Source organism: Opisthocomus hoazin, chromosome 8, assembly GCF_030867145.1.
Source record: "Opisthocomus hoazin isolate bOpiHoa1 chromosome 8, bOpiHoa1.hap1, whole genome shotgun sequence".
Classification (NCBI taxonomy): Eukaryota; Metazoa; Chordata; class Aves; order Opisthocomiformes; family Opisthocomidae; genus Opisthocomus; species Opisthocomus hoazin.
The window spans coordinates 65,207,162-65,231,049 of NC_134421.1; the positions used below are offsets into that span (position 1 = coordinate 65,207,162).

General features: G+C 38.9%; 1 protein-coding gene across 3 annotated transcripts in view; it reads right to left on the reverse strand.

The window, feature by feature from the left end:
- SEMA3D (semaphorin 3D) overlaps positions 1-23,888 on the reverse strand; it is a 151,915-nt gene that overhangs the window by 94,493 nt on the left and 33,534 nt on the right. For all 3 annotated transcript variants that reach the window (XM_075427988.1, XM_075427987.1, XM_075427989.1), the window contains exon 2: positions 11,807-11,997. In XM_075427988.1, the coding sequence (XP_075284103.1) occupies positions 11,807-11,921 (115 nt within the window). In that variant the 5' untranslated portion in view covers positions 11,922-11,997. The remainder of the gene's footprint in view (positions 1-11,806; positions 11,998-23,888) is intronic.

Consider the following 23,888-nt stretch of genomic DNA (forward strand, 5'->3'; position numbering starts at 1 on the left):
TGGTAACTAAGCAATAGCTCTCGCTGTGCAGTCCTGTGAAGGCATTTCTTTACACCTTTCATCGGGAAGGGACAGATCATCTTATCTTCAAATAACCTTTGCAATGGCTATTCCATGCATAAAGAAGAAAATGAAAAAGTAGCACATGCTATGGGATCTGATTCTCTTTCTTCTCAGCAAAGCTCACTTGAAAGGAGATGCTTCTGCAAAATCACAATTGAGACTATTGCAGATTATTCAGTTCATCTATTTCAGATGAGAGTATCATCAATCTACAGTGTTGTCTTTGTCTGACTTTTGTGGTTTTTAAATCTACAAAAAGAGTAATACTGTAAAATAAAATATGTCAGTGTTTACCACCAAAAAAACACCCAGTTAAAGCATGAACTAAACAACTCTCACTTAAGTTTATGGAAGGATATTTCAGTTGTATTTTAACTGCAAATACATGTGACTAGCGAAACAGCTGCACAAATAACTTGTAAAGTGTTATTATTGCAGAGATGATTAAAAGCTGCTTTGTGACTTCATGTTATTGGTGAAAAAATGCGAAGGCCCAATGCACAAAATTCATAGAGCCAAACCAAATAATTAACTTTAGACAGCACAACTGAAACTGTACCAGAATGAAACATTTGTTTTTCTGAGGAAGACCTAAGACCGTGGATTTGCACAGGTCCCCTTTTCCTAAGTAGTTTATCTTTCTTACAAAACAGCCAAAGTAAGCAAACTCACTGTTGTTTTCAAGGCAAAACTAAATAACTTTTTTTTAAAGTGATACTCTGCATATTTAAAGAATATGAACTACAACTGTAATTTAACATAAGCGTTTGGCAAGCATATGAGTTTTGGCAATGTGTAGATAATTCCTGGCATCTCATCACAGATACCTGTCCATTAAGAATGCCTGGCACATCGATGGGCTTAAAAAGTACCATATCTCCTCTTCAAATGCAAGGCAGAACATGCAAACCCATCATGTCTGTTTCCTCATTTTCAACTGTCAGCACTGAACTTGCCTTTTTCCCCTTCATCTCTCACAGATCCTCAACCTTGCTGCCAGTCTCATATGCAATAGGCAAATAATCTGAGTTATTTGACTGAAATATGCTTTCTTCCACTTCAGTCTTTTTTCAGATTCCCTTTGAAGTACCCCAATGGTGAGGAGATATTGTTCTCTACGAACACAAGACTTTTTCCTTATATCTAGCAGAGTAAAATTTTAGGCCATTACTGGAGTTAGAGGCCAGTTTTCTTCTCAATCACATAGACAAGGATCTGTCAACTTAACCAGAGACCATGCTCTAACCCTGTCTTTTAAAATTATCTTTCAGCAACCTGACTGTCAAGCAGCTGAAACAAAACCTCTGCTCTGTTCTGAGGGAAATGGTTTATATACTCACCTATTCCTAAAGCCATTCTGAAAACACACATTACTACCTCCATAGTAGCAAAAATTATATAAATTTACTGACCCTAGGAAAAAGCAGCTTCAAATGAATTCTGCTACTAGCACTCTCTCTAGATAGAATTTCAACTTTTAGATACCTTGGAGCAACCCAAAGTAAAGTTGTTTCATTCATGCCCTGATTGACCAGTTTCTCAGCCTCTTATCCCTCCCAATCTAGCAGCCAATAAAATACATAGAAAGCAAGAGAGTAATGATAGGTTTCAGGTGGAGATAATGACAAAATCCCCTTTGACTGGCTTACTCAAAAAGGCTGAGTTAAACTCATTGATTGTGGATCAATTTTACTGCTCCAACTAGCCTACTATCTCATCTCATGAATCTTTTAGCTACCTTTAGGTGCATAATCGTATGACCTGCAATCGGAGAAGCATGAATCTTATGAAGGACACAGCCATGCAGAATGGAGTGTGGAGATTAGTCCACACTGAGGAACAGGCCACACAAACCAAATGCGCTGACAACGGGTTGTATCTCGTAGACGTCTAGCATCAAATCCATCTCAGGCATCTGGGACTTGCATTAACTTGCATGAATGAATACATTCCACTCAGCAGCAGTGGACTCATTCTCTCCTGCTGGGATGGAGACACGTATTGCACTTTGCAAGTACATCCAGGTGTTAAAAATGTAGTATGGGGATCATATTTAGTACTTTAAGTCACATACTGTTCCTTTGTGAAAGTGCAGTTTATAAAATTATATGCAGTGTTATCCCTCCTTTCAAAACAAATTACTGTCATTATATTGCACTTGCCTTCAAAATAGTACCAACCCTTTAATTCAGACTTTACTTTCTTCAGAATGATGCAAAAAAGGCTATTTTCGAGCACCTGTACATGCAATTTTCAACTAACTGCATCTTCAGAGAAACTTCTGAGAGCATGAGCTTCTCTGGAGATGCATACAGCACCCTGAGGACAGACAGAGGAGCTCTTTGCTACATCTCATAGCCTGTATATCTGCGGCCTGATAAAACAACAGCAGGTTGTGGTATTTTGTCCGCCCACACTATCTGGTGGCAGCGGTACAGAACATGACACATTTTTAAATCCTTACCCAGTTTTGGCTTTGTCGATGAAATTCCAGCCTTAGGTAGTAAGTGAACTTTGTTTCACACTTGGAGCAAATGAATATTTTGTTGTGGATTTCAGTGTCCAGGATTTAAACCTGCAAGGAGTTTTCTCCAGTAAATCTGAGATATAAGTGGCTACAGAAGCCTGGGTGTGGCTCGGTAGCTGGTCTGACACTAGCGATAGGTGCTGACAGGTCCTTTTGGGAGTCTGACTCTTTTTGTTCAGACCTGTTTTCTCAGACTGTGCATGTGACACCAGGACTTGCTCAACTGAGAGTACAGCAGTTTTATATGAAAGATATTGTTTAGAAAATGGTCAGATGTCTTTATAATACTTTAACATTTTTCTCTCCAAGTGCAAATATATTTGCCAGCTTCCTAATGCGAGTAATGTTCACTCATTCATGTTCACAGCAGAGTAGACAAGTCTTTCAGACTAAAAGATGAGAGACCTTGAACTGCAGTGGCATGACAACTATGTTGTAATAACAGTGTCAGATGGCATGGGGCTGGAAAACACATTAATATTGATACTAACAGGCATAGGAGAGATACTGAGCAGCATGAGCTGTTCATGAAGAAGGTGTGTTGACAGTGCAAAGAAGAGTTAATGCCAAACAGATTTACTTGCTCATTTACTTCATTTGTGCCTCTGTTTTCAAGACTTAAAAGGACAGACAGAAAAATCTGGATTTATTGCCTATCTCTGCTATTTTAGAAAACTATTTGCAATTTCCCTACTAGTGTAATTGTATACTACACTCCAGTTATTACCAATGTCTGTGAGCAACACAGATTTTTATGGAAGCATTCAATAGCTGTACGTCCCACCCTTCCCCACCATCTGCTTGCTACACAGACACACACCCAGCTTGCACTCACATCCAGGGTCTGAGCCAGATCCTCAGTTTAACCACTGAGACCTGCAGTAATTTTATCAGCTGAGGATCTAGCCCTACGTGAATAGCAAGAAGCCGTGGGGGCCATTCTTCTGTCTAACTCCAAGCATTGGACTGGAGCCCACACAAGCTGTATGGTCAGGCTGTAAAGCTAAGTAAGATACAGAGATACAGTCCTAACTACTAATAGCATACGTCCTTGCCAAAGGGGCTGATGAGAGCTGGAGCTGGTGCAAGAGTAAGGGCAGGTCCACGCATCTGGGAGCAGATGAGGTGAGAAAGAAGTGGATATGTATGTTTGGGGAGAAGGGAGGGGGATGTCCTCCTTCCAGAAGCAGCACATTCTTATGTTGGCTCAGCTGCCATGAAATCACCATTTGGGAGAGCCTGAGAGATCTCTTAAGTGCTGATAGTACTTCAACGCCCTTCCCACAGTCCTCCTGAGGGCAAAGAAATTTCCTCATAACTGGCTTCAAAAAGCTCTTCTGGTTTCTCAACTCAAGCAAGACAGGTCCACATGTATGAGGAGGTAGAGCAGATAGAGCAAAGGGGGTGAAACCAGGTCTGGGAAACAATAACCAGCTCACCAGTGTGATCTGCTACTCAGGGAGCAAAGGCAGCGCTTCGCAGGGCTGAAGGGGCTGTGGTGGGAGGAATGCCTGCACAGGAAGGGAGGTGAAGGGCAGAGACCTCTATGAGCAGATTTACCTGTCAGTGGAACAGATATTTCCGCTGTTGGCAGCAAACCTGCTTTAGGAGGTTCCTGCTTGCTCTCCCCACACGTAACTGCTTGTTCCTGTCCCTGCAGGGGGGTTCCCTCTCTGACAGGGGCCAGATAATGTTTTTTTCCTATGCTCTGAATGAGGAATGAGAACTTTTATAGTGACAGTGGTGGCATTAATATTTTAGCTGTTTCTACCATCATGACTGCTGGTTGAGCTTACAAGGCAAAATTAACAGCCCTGCTCTAAATTGCTACAGAAGTGCACTACAGAGATGAAATTACTATAGGGAAGCACGGTTTAAGTTACTTAGACATTATCTGGGGTAGCTGCACAGGATGGACATGCTCTAAGAACACAGGATTTGAATATACAGAACGACTGTTTTCAAGAAGCTTCAAAGATTTTTCTCCTTATATTCTTTTTTCAGTTTTTCAGATATATTTGATTAAAAAGCAAGCCAGTGTAGCAAGGTAACTCAATTGGCTAATGTGAAGTTAAATTTTCAAAACAGTTTTTGCACTGGCAATAGCAACACACCTCTTTCAGCAATGAAAATAAACCCAATTCACAATATAGTAACTTGGACTATCATAATGTTCTCCCATGGCCAAGTGAAATTCAATTATCAGTTATACTTTCTGACATTGACAGGAGTGGAGTACTTATGAAGCCATTAAAACTAGAGGTCATTGAATATCTGCATGAATTCCCTTATATATTATTTGTTTCTGTTGGAGTTGTGCCTAGTATTCTCTATCAGATTCAGAGTCCCACATGCAGATGTGCAGGTGGACCCAATATCTCTGCCTTGTTGACAGGCAAAGTTGTGATAAGACTGTACTAACTAAAATTATAGGGCAAGGGATATCAGAGATGTGTGTCTGCACAAGGTAGGCGTGTGCACCATCATACTACCTCCTGTCAGTCATTAGTATATAGGCACAAGTTATTATTTAATATTGGGCAGTAGGGGGCTGATATTTTTTGTTATTAATATTTACATTTATTTATCTATTTGAGGGCACCGGTGGGTGTCATTATAAACTGTTGTTGTGTTACATATTTAGTAAGAAATATTTTTCAAAGAAGTCCAGGGTATATGGATTATACAGAGGGAGTTGTAAACTTGACCCAGAGCTGCCAGATTAGTTGAACACAAAATTTCAGTGTCTTCAGTAATATCTTAGCCCTCAAACTCTATAGTACAATGCAGCATACTTCTCTGAGACAGCCAGGATTTGGATCACGAAGTAGAATGCCTGTTTTCCTGAGTTAGTGGGAAAAAAGGTGCCTTTGTCACTCTCACCCTTGTGTAAAATCCTCTGTTAACCAGAGCTAGCCAATCCTCCCATCTTTTCTGAAAGTGCTCTGGTGTGATAAAGGAAATTTTGTCTCTGTCTCTGTCTGCTGTCTCTTTGTGTATTTATCTCCAAGGACTTTGACCACAGAACAGACCTCCCCTACAGCCCTCGGCCCTTCTTTGAGGAACTTGTCTATAAATGGAACAGCAGAAATCGACAGAGAGGAAAGGGAAATAGGATGTGACTCGAGGACCTGTGCTGCAACCACAGATGTCCACCACTAGACACACACTGACGTCAAGAGGATCATGCCCTCAAATTAGCGCATAGAAAGAGAAAGAGGTTGGGATCTGTAAACTACTCAGTATTGAGTTTGCTTTACAAATGTCTTTAGTAAAAGTGCAATGAGACAAATATTTTTTAAGGTACGCTCTTCGAAGCTGAAGCCACTGATCATGTATCTTCCCCACATTCTTCTTCCAGGGAAGCAGTTTTTGGTGTTGTCTCATCCTCCTTTTTACAAGGGATGAATCATTCTTCCCAAAGTCTTACTCTTCTGGGTTTTTTTCTCTCACCTTCTGAGACTTAATCAAGTGAACATCCAGCAGAATAGTTTGGTATTTTGTGAACACAATTCTTTTTTTATCCAATTGAGGCTCTTTTGTGATCATGAAAAAAAGAAAATTGTTGTGAGCTACAGGCTGTTTACACTGTTAAGAGGTTGATACGGGTCAGTTCTCTAAGGTTATTCTTAGTTCAACTGCTGTGTAAACTGTTGATGTCACTGACTGGAGGCTGCTCTCCAGGACATTTTATATATGATAATTATAGGACAGAAAATGCAACATATAGTTGGATCTGACCTCCAAGTTCACTAGTTTAAAAAAGGAAAAAAAGTATCTGTAAGAATCTTGATGTTTTTCCTGTTACTAAGATGTAATAAACCCCTTCAAGTTTATACTTAGTCTGTAGCATATACAAGAGTCTTTCCTCACATGGAGAGCAATGCCCAGCCATCTTCAGTCTATGGCACATTTGATGTCTCTGTGTTCACTGCCTCCAGAAAGCATTTTTGAGGCAAAGCAGGCAAAATCTATTTCATAACTAGACAAGCGTCTAAAACTAGGATCTTAAATCTCACATAAACATTTTATGCTACTCTACAAAGGAATCTGAGACAGATTTTTCTGAGAAATCACAAATCATCAAAAATGAATTAAACAACAAACAAGGCAGCACTTCCTCACTCAGCACATTTTCATTGATCTTCATGGACGTTCAGAATTACAGCTGCTGATAGAACCACAAAAGCCTGTTTTTTCTGATTTTCCTTCCTCTTCCTGTAGAGCAAGTGCAGCTGCAGAAATGCAAGCTCATTTCTAGGCTTTTTTGTATATCACTAGTTTACCACATTCCAACAATTCATAGTTGTGCAAGACCACCTTCGTGGTACTGGGTTTACCTCAGTGTCACAGACAGTTTAAATGAGGCTTATGGAGCTATAGAACTGTAACTATATTTTACATGGATTGTTAAACGATGCATGACATGGAAATAAGCCAGCTTTACTGAAACAGAACAAACTAACTGCTCTAAAGCAGCAGTTAACCACCTCATCAGTTATAAAATGAAATATGTTTAAAGTAAAATTTATTTAGAAAACAGGATGCTTGACATTGTAAAGTAGGATGTCCAAAGGATCATTTTTAGAACATTAAGGAAATGTACTAAGCCACTCGAGTTTTCAGAAGAATTTCTGGCACCAAAATGTTATCTTCTGCTTGCTTTTTCACCATGTTATAAGAATGGATCACTCTTAGGGGGAAGAAAATCATGTATGCAAAACACTGCACGAAGCTAAACAGTTCTTAGATGTGGTGAATTTCCACGTGGAGCTGATGATTTAGCATTGTCATCCTTCAACAGAGGAGACAGAATTGCATGTCTTTACTTAATCAAGACAAAAAAAGCAAGAAGTGGAAATTCCATCCTGCTTCAACTTACTTCAGTGGCAAAACTCTTGCCATGACTTTAGTGAGAGCGAGGCTGCATCTTTATTCATTCAGTGCCAAGAAGAAAAAAATCAGCTGAGAATAATGTTCATGAATATTAGATTTAAATTACTGCCATAGTTGTTTTTAACAGTGTTAAGTAAATTCTCTTTTAAAAGTCAGATTTCGCCTTCAGTCTTGCGGTTTCCTACGTGCTGTGTCACAATGCAGGATCCTGGTCCTCTGATCAAATCAGCACTGGTCACAGCAAGTGTGGCTTGCTTTCAGGATATGCCCACATTCCTGCTTCAGAATGATATTTGTTTGTGGATGTCAATGTGGATATGTCACTGGTGACAATGTCCAAATCTGGGCTGGGGCACAATCCCCAGCCAAGAAAACAGGGTGCACACTTCTGTAATAGAAATGTATTCTTTAAGTGCACAGACTAATTCTAAGACGTCCATGAAAAACAACAAAATAAAACAATTCAATGGGCTTAAATTTAGTTAGAGTCTGCATTTCTACTAGAAAATTTTAGGACAGTCACAAATTGAAAGAATTTGAAGTTTATTTTTTATTTTTCCTAGAAGGAAATTGATGTTCTGGTCTGGTTATTGTCTGCCTCTCCCTATAAGCTCTGTATAAACGTACTTGCCAGTAAATTGAAAAACACTACTACCCAAAAGACAGACACAAATAAGACTGCCTACACACTATGAATCAAACACATACATTTCTATATACGAATTATGACACAAGCCTTTCCCTACTTCAGTAAGAAAACTGATGCCATCCTGTAAATGACGTTATTGAATTAGACTGGTATATGAAAACCTTCTGCATTTTCTGTAGAGGTGGGAATGAGGATGTTAAATGAGGCAGCAGACAACAAGGATGTGCTGCTTAGGGAAGCTGAATGTCACTTCTGTGCTTACAGAGTTCTGCAGTTTGGATGACAGTTATGGGGTATTTCCAGCCGCATGAGAATGAATGATAAATACACATTGGTGCACTGAGACTGAACGCAGTGTTTTACAATGACCATTAAAATATGTAATATTACTCAAAAATCGGGCCCTAGTTTTCTAAAGATTGTAAACTTCTATTAGAAGACAGTTTGTTTAGCTTCTCCTAATATTAAGGCTGTAACATAATAATAAAACCACCTCATAATCTTGTAAAAGTAGCTAAGAGATAGATTAATTAAGGTCTGTGAAGTGAGAGCACTCTAGAAGCATCGTGATAGCAGTGATAATTTCTGGGATATTAAAGATATGCACCAATATCTAAAACCTAAAGTCTAAGAGAAGAAGATAAAAAGACATTTTGAAGCATTTTTCAATTAATGAATCAGGGAAAATGTGGACATTTAGGATGAGGTACGTAATTAAAGATCATAGCATGTTATATTAACACAGATGGAGTATACATGACTTTGCCTCTGTATTAAAAGATATGTTAATTGACTTGTATGTATTTGTAGTTTTATGTGTGTGTGATCTTTCAGAATGCGTCTTTAGAACCGGGGCAGACATGAAATCCATCATATGACATCATGTTGATACCACTTCATTCACTGGAATATCTGTATATTAACATTTCCAGCGCTTTCCACCCTTTCACCAGAAGGTGAAAAACTATAACTGCCATTCAGACAAGCTCTAAAATTTTAATCACTGTCTGAATGCAGAGGACTTGTGAAGCACTGTGGTTTATTGAAGCACTCTTGAGATTAAGGACACTTCTTTTAGCTACCCCACCCTGCTCCTTCTCCCTCTTCCTCTCCTCACCACTGATTTCTTTCTTTCTCTCTCGATTTTCTGTGTTCCTTTAATACTGTTCTCTCTTCTTTCATCCTCAGCATTCATCACTTGGCATTCCCTTTTTGCTCCTTGCAGTCAGGGCAGGGCAAGAAGCAGTTTCTAGCCCTCTGCTGAGGTGTGCTGGGCTGCAGCTGTGAGATGAAGTAACTGCAGGGGAAAGTCCTGTTTGCTTCCAGCTCTCCTGTCTGAGCAAATGCTCAGCCGTTCTGGGAAGATGCCATCCCATAAACACATTGCACTTGGAAGGGGATGAAACCTTCCCTTGAAAGACAACGTCTTTAGCAGTGAGATGAACACACATGTGTGACCAGGTTTTCCGAGCTTCCTGATGTGGCAATTCTGGTCAGTTTTCCATAAAAAAGGAAAAAGGCCCCATATTATCCTCCTCATGGTATTTCAAGTCTTAATTCCAAAGAATGGAGATGCCAGGACTTGTCAATGATATGACTGTAACAATTTTACGAGAACTGGCAAGAAGGTTCGTTTCTCCTACTTCTTATTCTCAGAAACCTTGGAGTTACTTTGGCTGGAATACCTGAGGGTGAGGGGGCACAGAGAGGAAGGTAAACTTAATTCTGACAAGTATATTAAATAGTCAGAACATCTGCCATGCTGTTATAAACAACAAAAACATGATTTAATTATGACAAGCACTACCTGTGCCATTTACAATGCAAAAGTGTGAAACAAAAGCAGTAACTGTTCTCTTGTTCCTTGTGGAAAAAGAAAAAAAACCCACCCTCCCCCAAAAAAAGAAAAAAGGCAAGAGGAGGCACAATAAATTCTGATAATTCTCTTTCCTTTGGCTTTTCAGTTCAATCATAGCTCTCCATATCAAGATTTATGTGCAGTTTTGTATTGGTTGTTGCTTTTTTTGCCTCCCCTACAGGGATATAGGTGGATAAGTTTGGATAGGAAACTGTATCCCTCGAGCCAAACTGAAAGGTTTATAAAGTTGCTAATAAAAGTTTGGGTCAGGGCCTAAATATCAATCATCCGCTCATTGTCTTTTTTAAATGAGCTCAGGCATTTTCCCAACCACTCCCTGCAGGTCTCTGCCACTATTTTAAAATTAGATTTCAGTGATTTCTTTTTTTCCTGTGTTGACCTCAATAATTTTTCTCTCTCCCCCTCCTTACCTGCCAAAGGCATCCATCAGGATTTTGCCAAAGGCTATCTGCTTTTGAAGTCGAGAGGAATTCACTAATCGTGAGTGTCAAATCCACAATAAATGCCATCACCAGATGGTATATGCTGCTATTGGGAATCATCTCAAAAGGCCTAGCTGTGAAAAGTCTGGCTGTATGTTAGGGGGTTTTTATTGCTAACTTTCATAACTCATGTCAGGCCTTTCAGTTTCTGTATTCATTGGCTTAAGTGAGTGCAACTGTTTCCTGGATTTATAAAAATGTTGTCAAGCTCCCTTGATCTCTCTTCCTCAGTCTCTCTCACAAAAACACATTCAAAGACATATATACACAGGGGAATACCATACACAGTGGCATACAAATCTAGCAAAACAGAAGCTTGTAAATAAATAGTGTGTCATAGTGCTTACTCAATAAATTCCTGTCTGTGTTAAACTCATGATAAACATATCATAACCACTGATGAAGGCTTTACAGCCTCCTGTCCAATCACATCACTCTGAGTGTAATTCTCTAACACATAGGAAGACCAAAGTTTGAAAAACTGAGAGCAGAATTAGCTCCCAGAAGGGCAGGGTGCTGACATAGCTGAAAAATTACTAACTGGAGAGCATTTGCTTTAACTAAAGAAGACAATATCAAGAAGTGATGTATCTCTGTGCCTTGTAAAAACTGTGGAAGAGTACTGTACATTCAAAGCAACAGGAAATCTACCTTCTTTAAGAACTTGTCCAATAAAGAACTAAAAAATACATTTGTGTTTAAACCCCTCAGTCTGTAACATTCCCAACAAGAAGTACACACAAGGTAAAGAAAGTCCTCGGAAAAGCACACTTTTGTGATTCAAAGAGGTGAGGAGAAAGAAAACAGCATTTCAGGAGTTTCACATAACATCTTCATGGTAGAGAAAAAAATCACTATCAAAATAAAATGTCAGTGCCATGTGAAACACCCGGGGCAGCTCTCTCAACTTTCCCTGATGCTCTAGAAAGGTGTGAGGGTCCTCCATGTTCCATGTCTCCCCCACCAGCCTCATGAGAACATCTCCAATGGGCCTCATGGCATTTCAATCCTATGTTTAAGCAAAAATTACCCCCTAATTTATGTATGGTATACTAATATCCTCTAGGATAAAACTAAAATAATAATTAAAAAACCCAGACATAGTTCGGAAATATGCCCTCTCCACCCAAAAAAGGTAACTTAATACTATGCCTTGGCAGAACTCATCCATCTTTAAGGCTTCTGTCACATTTCTGGGAACCATAGAGACAACTGTGTTTCGTTTTCCTGATTAATAATACAAATGAACTGCTGACAACATCACATTAAAACAAAAGTGGCAGAATCTGAAAAACTGCTGAAAAGTTTACCTTTGTAGGAAAGCTTAAGTCTTGGAATATTTTGTTTTGACATTCCAGTGACTGGAAGGAACAGCATCACTAAAGATAAAAGGCTGCAGGCATGTGGTAGATGGGAAGCTCTCATTCTGCTCTCTTCTTCTGTATCTTCTTTTGCACTGTGGTGAAATATCTCCCCACTTTTCAAACAATCCAAATTTAATCTGTAAGAAAAAAGAAAACATCTGTCAATTTTTTGCATTATTATATAAATAATAGTTCCAAAAGCAAGCCAGACTTAAACAGTAGCTCATTGAACACATTTGTTACAGAAGTATTTTTTCCTCTGGTATAAATCGAAAAGTTGTAAATCTGTTTCTTTAACACTAAACTCACACACTTTGAGATTGGAAAAACATGTAAACTTTGCAAACACCAAAGTCTAGCATAGCTAAAGCTTAAGAACAAATTGAATTGAGGAAGTATCCATAAAAAAGAACATTTGCCATTCAAAAGTGACCATGCAACTCATTAGTTAATATCGCTCAATTGGATATCTTGAAGTTTTGTAATTCTCTCTTGTTCTCAGTACTAGAGTTATTGCATGTTTATGCTAGGACTAGAATAAACTGTAATAACTCAGATACCATGGGCATACAAGCTGAGTTAACAATGAGTACATACACGTCATAAACTTTCATAAATAGACTAAGAAAATTGGATAGAGCTAGCATTTGTGTTTAGTTTTAATAGAGAAAAGAGTCAATTCAGCTGATGGATTTAAATGTGCTTTTGGTATGATACTTCCAGCAGAAGAACTGCCTGAATTCACCCACCAAAATGTCCTATAAACTTTAACGAGTGGTTCATGCTGAGGTAAATAGGCTGATATGGGACTTTGTTAGCACAGTGTGCAACTAAGCAGGCTTTGCAACACTTTTCACTTAATAGCAGTCCTTCATATTCCATAAATCTTAAAGTGTTTTACAAATGAAAGTAATTATTGCTGTCCTTACTTTCCCTATGTAAAAATGGAATCATAAAACTATAGTGAACCTACCTCCTCAAGGTCACACTGCCATCTCAGTAACTAAACAGAAAGCAGCAATGGTTCTCCTGGTATCCTGTTTGAACCCACTTATAAGGGATTCTTTTTGCCCAGTAACTCCATTTGGCACATGAAATGATTTGAAAAGGCATACTGAGTTCTGAAGGCAGAATTTGATGGTTAATAAATCACGGAGATAGAGCATGAAAATACCTGAGAGCGCACCCTTCCCCCTGCAAATGTATGATACCAGAGGTCAAGGCAGATAATGAAATGACAATTGTCAGTGTTTGAGTAATGCTGTAAATCAAGGAGTAAGGAAATATTATGCTTAGTAGCGAGATTAATGGCTCATGAATTGCTATGCAAATTCTTTTCTGAAAGGTACTGAAACTGCGGGATTAAAAGAGTAACCCTAGTGCCCACATCAGCCAGCACTTGCATGAATATCAAGGGAAAGCTCTTTGTGACCCCATGAGAGATGCAGCACAGCTTGTGGCTCCACAGCCATCCTGTGGGTCTAGCACTTCAGCTCACTGCAGCACCTCGGCGAGCTGTGCAGGTATCCAAAATCAATTTAGCACCTCATGTTGTAGGCAGTAAATCCTTCCTGGCATGAAGGGACTGCAAAGAGGACCCCTTCATCTCTCTCTGCCAGAGGAAATCTCTCTCAGATGAAGCTGGGGCTTTCTAAGTCTCCAGATCTTTTGTCAATAGCAAAAGACAAGTGAGTGTGCAGGAAGGGTGTGATGGGGAAAAAGAGAGAGCAAAACAGTTCCTAAAAATACAAAAGCATCATTCCTATTGCAGAACATTGGGATTCTTCTCAATCCTTTATCAACACTCACTTTGCCTCTGAATGCACTACTTTTGGCCAAGTGCCATTGCATATTCATGAGATGACATGGAAAGAAAACAAAATAAACATGAAATGCCTCCTGTTCATCTTTCTCTTCCTTTTATTAAAGTATGGGATCCTGAGAGAAGGCATTACTTCTTCCTTGCTGGTACACCTATTACTGGCTGGATTACGAACAACTATGCTGTTGACTAGACTATCACAGGGTTATATCACCTTAAAGAAATCTATTTTGAGGTGAAGAAAGAGAAAAGAAGGGGAGGGAGGAGGGGGACAACTATATTAAGACAAGAGACACCAGAACTGTTCTTCTTGAGCAGGATGATGGAGACAAACTATACTTCAAAAAGAAGCAATTAAGAGGGAGCCAGTGTTACTGCAAATACGCTGAGAAGTCATAGCTTGAGGGTCTGGGTTTCGGCCAATACGGATCTCACCAGAGGATCTAGGGGTCACTTTCTCGAGGCAAAGTACAGTGAAGAACGAAGACGAAATTTACTGCTTATAGAAAAAAACAGTTGCGTGAACGCACTGTCAATTGCAGATTGAGGACCAGCACCAAACTTGGCCTTTTGGCCATACCTCACAACCTCATTTTTTCATGTAGGGCTCTTTTGATAATGGAAACCTTCCGTCTTTTTTTATTTCCTTTTTTTTCCTTTTCCCTTTTATTTGAATAGTATCTGTGAAAAACCATTTTCTTTAATTCCTGACACAAGGCAGTTAGTTTACACTGGAGGCAGCTGCTCTGTGAGCTCAAGCCAACCCTGTCTTGTCCTAGATTCATTGCAATCTGGCCAAATTGTCACATATATTTTTAGTTTATGATGATCTTCTAATACAATTCCAGCTTCAACACAGACTCCTTCCAGCAGTCTAATGACTAGTTCAGGTTAATGAACTTCAGACCATGTAACTGGCCATTAATCTTCAGGAAATATCCTTCCTCTCTGTAATATGCGCAACGTCAATCAGTGTTCTGTGCTTAAAAGAGCCATAGTCACGCTGCTCAGAAATAACCAGACCCATGACCGTAAATAAAATATAAAACTCAGAGCAAATCTAACTCCCGCGTTCTTTCCTCTTCTCAAAAGTAAGAAGAGTTTTGTCAGAGGAGGAAAAATTGTTTCCTTTAGTTCTTCAATACTTCTGCTAAGCTCCAACACTCTCTAAAGCTTCCTCAAAATTACCAGACCCAAAATAAACGAGGAAAGAGTCTGAAAAGAAAAATGCTGGTGCTAAAGCTGCTTTCCCACCTTGGCTTCAGCTAGGAAATCTCTGTGCTGTGTTAATTATCACCTGCGAGGCCAACTGGGGAAGGAAGTTATGCATACACCTCACTGAAATAGGGTATTTCCAGTAGAATAAAGGAGTTATTATTTGCCCCACACAGGGGTGGGAGGCGGGATGCTGAAGAGGGACTGAGAAGCCTTGTTCCATCCTGCTAGAACCACCATGTGGGGCTGATAGATTCATAATGGGCTATAGGTTAAAATTGCCAAAAGACAAAATGTCAATCTGCTGGTGTCCTGACATCTTACCTGAGAGAGGTGGCTGGACATAACTGGCACATGTGTGATGCCACATCACTGAAATGAGGTGTCATCTCCCTGCAATTGGTCAGATTTAGTGGAGCCTATAAAACAGATTGCTCTGAAGCTACTGTTTGAAACAGGAAAACCTGGAGCCAATTTACTAAACATAATCTATTCCAGGCTCTTTGTTGCAATAAACAGAGCTCTTCAGCCTTCTCAAACACACAAACAGTAAGTAGGGAGCTCTGTGCTTATGGGACTTTTTTCAGATCGTTCAGCTCAAACCTATCTAAATGCAAAATCCCGCATTCACAAATATTGTGTAGGTTTCCGACTTCTCCTGGCGTCATGAAGTCCAGAGCTGAGAGGACTGTGACTCATCTGCAAACACACACTTTTTTAACAGTAGTTCATATAAATCTCAGTTTAATTTCATAACAAAAACCTATATGCAATTGGAGAATAATTTAAAACCTCTCTACAGCACTGGTCTTCTGAGGGCATTTTAAAATTCAGCATTTTTTACTCCAGTACAGATGTCAATGAAAACAGCTTGCAGCAAATACAGAAAAAAAGAGTGACCAAATGGTATGGCTCAGTTATATTGAATCTAATAGCAATGTTACAAATTGCAAGTAACTACTGAAAATCCAAAGCAATCTTTGAGCCAAATAGCATGAGTAGCCTGTCAGGAAAACATATTATTTTAAAATATTTTAAACTAATTAGCTGCAAAAAGAAATAAAAAGTACCCCATCTACCACTCAAGTGTATTGAAAGGTACATTATCTGTTTATTTATATTGTATGCATACTTTTATATATATGCATGCAAATTTAAAATGCATTACTTTAACTACAAATATATAGATATGTTTCCAATGCATTTACCTGTAGATGTCTCACCTAAAATAAGCATACATGTTCCAGAAGAATTACTACAGTTGTCTACCGTGTGGTTCAAAATTTTACTACAATAATGAACAGTATATTGAATACTCTGTGTTAATAAGAGTGAAAAATACAAGCATATGTGAGTCAGATTAATAACTCATAAAATAAAATAGACTAAAAAAAAAAGATTACATCTCCAGACTTAACATTCTTAACTTATTTCTTGAATAACAAAGATGATGTTCATCCAGAGCACCATGAAACTGTGTTCTTGTACCCCTTAGACAGATGTCCTGTTTATATATTATTTGGCAGAGGAGGCTTTTCTCTTCATTGTGAAATCTCATTTTAAAGCTAACTCCATCCAAGAGCTGGTAAACAGTATTCATCACTATTCTCCCATTTATTAAGTAACTTTTGTTCTGTTTATGATGCACCAAATATTCTCTTCCAGGATTCTGAAAATGCTTCTTTTTACAAAAACCCCGGATAAGTATTATGCAGTTTCCCCAACACTAGCAAAAATTACTGAAGAAAAAGACAATGGTATCACAAAAAAAATTACGTGAGCCTACAGTAGGTGATTTCTTTTGTTTTGCTTAAATCTTAAGTTTTAGTATATCTGATTTAGATAAGACTTTGCATAAAGTAGACCTTGCTGTTTTTAAATACCCAGATGAATAGTAAAGACTCATATGATGTATAATGCAACTTGTAGTGAGTTTTACAAAGCTTTTTTACAGGCTTTACTTTTACTGAGCTCCTCACAGGATTTATACTCTATCCATTCAACACCAGTAATTTGGGAGGCAATACAAATCTCTGCTCTGATTTCCAATTCAGAAGAGCCAAACAGAGCAAAGAAAAATGAAGAGACTGAGAGACAAGGAGGATGCAGATGAGGGAACAAAAAAAAATCTGTTTTTACTGCAGAGGACAATCTGATAATAAAAAAAATTCTCCAGTGGGTAGAAAATATGTTTGAGGATCACACTGGATTGTTTGTTAATGAGGATGAACTCCAGATAATTCAAAAATAGTAACTAAGGAAGTTAAACATGAGAGGAGAAGAATGAACTCACTCACATATTTGGGGTTTTTTTATGGTTTTCTGAATCTTTCTGAAGCTGGTCTACTGATGGAAGCATTTATAAAAGGCATGCTGTCTGTTTGGAGATAAATATTGGTAAGAATGGATAACCTTTCTAGAGCAATCTGTGTCACACTGCCATAAAGAGCTTATCTGACCAAGAAATTTACTATTGGGCACTTAAAATTATACACATAGGAAATGAACACTTTATCCTCAAAAGATACTGGGATATTTTTCAGGTCAGTGTCAGCGGGGTCAGGATTACACCCAAAGATTTCATGTAGATGTAGAAGTAATCCTTTCAGAATGTGGCAGATAGACAGTCATGCACACAGACGTGTTATATATCACTAGAAACAGTGATTCTGAGAAGTTTTAGCTGTGGCATTGTGTCTTTTAGACATATAATGAATAAATCCAAGACTGACGATAAAACAAATGCTAGTCTCTAACCCTAATTCTTTGTATGCTGTGTCTCCTTAAAAAAAGAAAATCAGACCTATAGTTTTACATTCTATAGCCTGTTTCTCAAGCATGTCTATTGCCCAAGAAAAGGAATGGGATGGAAAGCAACTTGTAGTCTGAGATGATATTGCAAAGAGGAGGTAGGCAGATGGATAAAATGTCCCAACAATCAGAAGTGCAACTGATATCTTCCACACATAAATATCTACATGCCTTTCACTCTAAAGTTAGATGCATACGCATCTCACATGGATTTTTTCTCTTTTTTTTTTGGTAGAAGAAACTGTGATTTCAGATGTTATGTCTGTAACAGAGTCCCATAGTCTCTTCATTTAGAACAATATGAGAACAACCTAAAAAAGAAAAAAAAAAAAGAAAAAACATAAGCCAAAGAAGCAAGCAGTCTATGGCACTATTTAGCAACATGTAAGAATCAAAAGGAGCCCTAAGCCAAACGTCAGTATTAAATTATTTTAAGTACAGCATGTTTCTTTAGCAGACCAAAAAAAACCTCTCAAGCTATGAAAAGTGATTCTAAGACGGGTTTTGTAACTCTGGTATTCACAAAAAGAAAAAGGCAGTAGGAGGAAAATTTCTAGAGACATAAATGAAAAGGTAGATTAGATGAAAACTGCTTCCTGCTGAGTACCGTGACATCTGAAGGTTTTCGAAGAAAGCCAGAGAATTTTCCTCTAAAACGTCTATCACCACCTGCAGCACTTGGGGTGGCTTGGCTCAGCTCTGAGTAAAGTAGACGGGGAGAGAATGCATGCAGAAGGCTTTGCCTGTGGAACAGCCTTAACCTGCTGTTGAGAAAACACTGAAAAGCCAGGAAAGTGTCATGATGGCCACCAGAGAAAAGAAATGTTCATTTTGGGGAGACCTGTCTGAACATTTAAACACTAGCAGATTGCATTCGACCTGCTAAAACCTGAATTAACCCCAGGCAGCACTGTCAGGCCAGCTAAACCACTGACCCTGCAACTACCATTCTTTTGCTGGAAGAAACATATACCTACAATGGCCAACTCAAAGGAAGGATTCCAGTCTCTTTTTCATGTCCAGGAAATCTTGCCAATATTTTGCTATGGAAAAACTGTTCTCTGTACCTCATTTCATAGGAGACCTTCCAACATCTGCAGGAGTGGAGCATGTGTCCTCTAGTAATGACAGTTCAACTACCAGAAGTCTGGGATTGCTGCTATTTCTGGGGTCACTGGTAACTACTGGCAATGGGGTATTTTACAGATTAATTACTTGAACAGAGACTTGCCCTACTGTGTATTTTGCATGCCTGTGAGGAAAACAGCTTGATGGGAAGATAGTGTAGCACTCTGCTGAAATCTGCCGTGAATGAAGTCCACACTTCTAGGCACTATACAGCAGTAAGGAGAACAATACTCTGAAAGGGTACAGCCAGTGAGCTGTCTTCATGGTTACATCTATAGATGCAAGTAAGTAGATCTCTTCTGTCCTTGATCCAAGCAATTCAGACCTAAGCCAGCTCCTGCTGTTATATGACTCCATTAATTGCGTACTATACAGAAATATATTACACATTTCAGCTAGACATGCATCAGAGGCAGCACCAGCCAGCCAACTCTGTGTGCAGGTGGGAATACCTTCGTTCTGTCAGCAGCTACCCCGTCCATCCATACAATCATAACCCAACAGACACTATTAAAAATAAACACCACAAAAAGCTCCCAAAACTACCCCTCCTCAAAACTGAAAGAAATAAAGAAACAGAGAGTTACATCTACAAATATATGTATAATGTTAATTTCCTTCTTACAAACACTTCATTGTGCTGTAAGTTGCAGCTAGATTTGTCTGATATAACTAGAAATGTATCACAGAATCCATAAGGATCATAGAGTCCAACTAGTACTAGGACTGGTATTGCCAACTAGTTTGGAATTTTGCTTAAATGCTTGTAGGCACTCACAGTTTTCCCAGCTGTACCTAAAAGCTGCCTATGGCACTCAGAGAAAACTAGAACCCTACAAATATTGAGGACAGGCAACTACATGTTGCAGTTGGCCTCTTAACATAATTAACCATTTTTTAAATTATTTCTATTGTACTAATCTTGATAGGCTGTTTCATTAACTGTTAGTGTCATTTAGTTCCTTGTCAGCTGCACAAAAGTCTGATCTGGTAGATTTCCAAAGAATTCAGACGAATACAGTTCAGTGACAGTTAAAAAAATGTGCACTTCTTATGACAGCTGGGCTTTGATCAAATATGTTTACTGTATATCCAGTGGCATATTTTCATAGAATTCCTTTCATCAATGTGTGGCCTCATTATCTGATGCACTGTCAGTGAATATACAGCACAGTCTGCAGGGCTATAGTATATAAATGACAGCATAGGAAGAGACATGTCAGAAGAATTTTAATTTACACTTCCAACAAATTTTGATTTAATAATTCATGACTAGACACTTGAACTCTATTGGAGGAAGGTTTTTTATATCCATTGTCCAATTAATTTTGCATCAACATTGTGTGCAGACAATATGCAAAATGATATAAATATGAGCATGCACACTGCAGTGCAGTGATCTGTCTTGGCACATTAGCTCAGTCATCATATTGTTAGGTTGAACACATTTGTTTTCATTCTAATTTTTTTAAATGTTTGATTTCATTCGCACTTGGAGGATATATGACAGGGAACCAGCAGAGCCACTATAACACTTCCCATTTCTAAGCTTACACAATTCACTAACTTAATGTGGCCCTATTCTTCTTGAATGGTTTCCCTCAGGTATCACCACAGCACTCGGGCAGTTTTAAAGCTTTACTGCCTCTATTCTCTGTCCTTGCCATTAGGAGTTAATTGATTTTTTTTTTTTTAATGTTACCACAGGAGATGACATCACTTGCATAAAGTCACACCAGCAGTTAGGACTAGTACCCACATCCCCTCAACATCCAGGCAGTGCCTTAGTCACCCAGCCACCCTTCTCACCAGGGACTACACACTGCTGGCTGTGATTCCTGCGGTGAGATCCATGACTCACATGCCACTTCTTCCAATGTTTTATTGTCGATTTAAGCCCTTGTGCAAACTGTAGAAAATTACAAGAACAGTTTCATTTTCCATAAACAAGAACTGGACAGCTGCATAAGGAGTAACACGCAGACAATGCGTTTTCAGATGGCAGATTATCAAAGCTTTAACAGTCCTGTATTCACTGATCACTAACTTAACCATTTTCAGGGGTTAGAACATGCTGCTATCAGACCCCAAGAGAATTTTCTGCTTGTGTTGCAGCAGAAATCAATTTATATTTGGTGCAATAGAGTTATTTTGCTGGTCTATTTTTAAGCTGCTTTGTGAAGGATCCTAGCATGACAGTTCCTGGAATCTGAAACAGCCATGCTGAAAAAGAAAACAAGAATTCAGGCATCACTACCTCCATTCAAAGCAGATCTATTTCCAATTTGGTTTAAAACCACAATAACTTTCCTTTGTCTCGTGAGGACAAAGTGAGGACACAGAGTGCACAGATGAATCAATACTTCACTGAAAAACACAAAAGATTTTTAGACAGTTAACCATTTAGTTACTGGGCAGTTGCCATAACCAGAAGATTAATATAAAACAAATAGGATGTAAAATACCACCTCTAATTTCCTTTTCCCTCATAGACACTTGTCCCCTAAGACGACGAGACAGTCTCAATCTTGAGGGAGTCCTGAGGCTTCATTCCCTACAAGAATGGTCAAAGCTGGAACAGGGGCTCAGAAAAGTTGTGGATTTTTTGTCTTGGTAGACATTTGAAACTGGACATAGCTCTGAGAAATCTGATCCAAAGCTGAAGTTATCCATCCTTTGCATTGCAGTTGGGACCATATGACCTCCTGATGTCCCTTCCAAACTAAATTTTTCTATTAGTTCTTTTAACAAGTAATGGACAGAGGAATAACTGAACTGCATCACACACTGAAGGTCTTCAACAACATCCAGATCAACAGAACCAGTTCCTTTACTATTGAAATCTGACTGAAATCAGGAATTCTTTCTTTTTATGAAACTGTTTGAAAGCTGCAGCAATTCAAGAGCTGATTCACGAGCAGATCATAAAACCCTGTATCAAGAATAGCAATGTGTTCATAGGACAAATGAAGAACACACAGAATAGGTACAGACACTGCATTAGCTATATAACTTAATCCAGTATCTCAAGGCTGACAGATACTGTTCACCCAAACAGTCTTGGTTTGCCCATCCCATGAGAACTAAACACAGAACTGAGCGTCAAAATTATTGACACTGTATTTGAAATAATGCTTTTGTCTGCATTAATGAGACAAGGAGGGGATTTCTTCTAGGATTCCCCCATTGGAGCTAGAAGCAGAAGCTGGGTGAGAAATACCACTGGACAGACTGCTGACACCTAAACCAAGCCAATGAGTTCTGCTCACCCAGAAGACAAAATATCAGCTGTGTGTTCCAGCCTGACCTCTCTTTTTTGTTCAAAACAGCAACTCCTTCCTGCCAGTCAATTATCTTCCTGTTGGATCAAGAAGTGGAGACCACTACACTAAATACTTCTCGAGCATGTGGGGATAAAAATTACTAGAAAGGGTTTGGTCTTCATGACAGCTTAGCTAGAAAATGGATGTGGTGGAAAAGATTAAGTTGTGTTTCCATAGTCACGGATGAGCAGGTGACAAACATCCAGCACAGGTGCTTGTTCTACAGAGGATCCCACTCCCTGGTGAAACAGGCACGCCCCAAAGAAACCACGGCTTGAAGATATCCAGGACTTTTCATGTAAGATGAGCGCTATGTAAGTTTATGAAACCCCTTGGGATCATCGTGATTAACTATCTTCCTTAAGCTATTCCCCACCGGGCTTTAGTGCTTTTAAACCACTGACCCCTTGAATTAAAGAGGTAGATTTCTCTTTTCACAGCTGTGACTCAACACAGGGAGGAATTCAGAGACATCTGAAAGCAAAGCCAGGCAGAATTTAAAACAAAATCCTTCAATGACAGATTTAGGAGTGATGGCTGCAGCTGGAACTTACAAATATAACAACTAACTAAATGAGCATGCATTATACAAAAGCCTTACATGGACAGACCTTGTGAAGGGCAATTACTTCACAGGAAACCAGAAAAACAGAACTACTAGGAATAAACAATCAGAAAATCTAGATTGGCTGTTCATAATGAACCTTGGCCCATGGGTCCCTCAGCAAACTAAGTGATAAACCGTCTCTGAAATGAGGAGATAAGTGGTAGCATGTTAGACAAATTAATCCTTTGTTTTTTTATATACATCTTTTTTAATCTGCAACACAAAACTGAAATCTCTGTGCCTGGAGAGGTTTAAAACACTAATAAAATGTAGCTTTTAAAAGTTATATAATACCTTTCACACATTCGTTTCAAAATATACAGTAACTAGCACATACATTATTGAGTCTTTGCAGAGGAATTGTATTCATACTATGCCGGTTTAATTGTTGGGGAAGCTGATACTCACTATTCTCAGTAGTCATCCTGGGTGGACTTGAAGTGAGTAAGGGGGGCAGTGAGTTTATGTTAATTAACAGTTATTGATGTTAGTATCTTAAACATGGTATGCTTCTTTCTACCCAGTCATATAGGCTACCTGCTGTAGTACATCAGTTCTAAATAAACATGCACAAGTGTAAAGATGAATTTTATAAAATGCAACAAATATCTTGAAGATACTTAAGCATGGAACATGGTTACAGAGGAATAAATCTACTGACCATCTTCACATAGTACTGCAAAGGCAAAACAACATTGACTACTGGAAACTCTGCTTCCTTTGTCTGCTCAGCTGGGGTATGTGACTTGCATTAATGGCACAGGGAATAATGGACTTGCACTCAGACCCAGGACTGACTGATGTCAAATGAAGTTCAACCATTCATATTAATGGGGATCAGCATTTGTCTGAGGGAATGGAAGTCTCTTAGACTTTAGGGTCATGAATTGACAAGCTATCGAACATTTTCTCTGTTGTGCTAACCATCCTCCATCCTCAATGAGATCAGCTGTCTAGACCCTTAGTCCCACTACAGCTGCTTTGTGCTCCTCCTGAGGCACAGAAAGAGCTCATTGCTAATTCTTTCTGTGTAATATGCAACACAGGGTGAGGTCCTGCAACTCACTTTTCTAGGACACACAGAATAGTTGTACTTCTCTGGAACCCAGGAAAAACATAGAC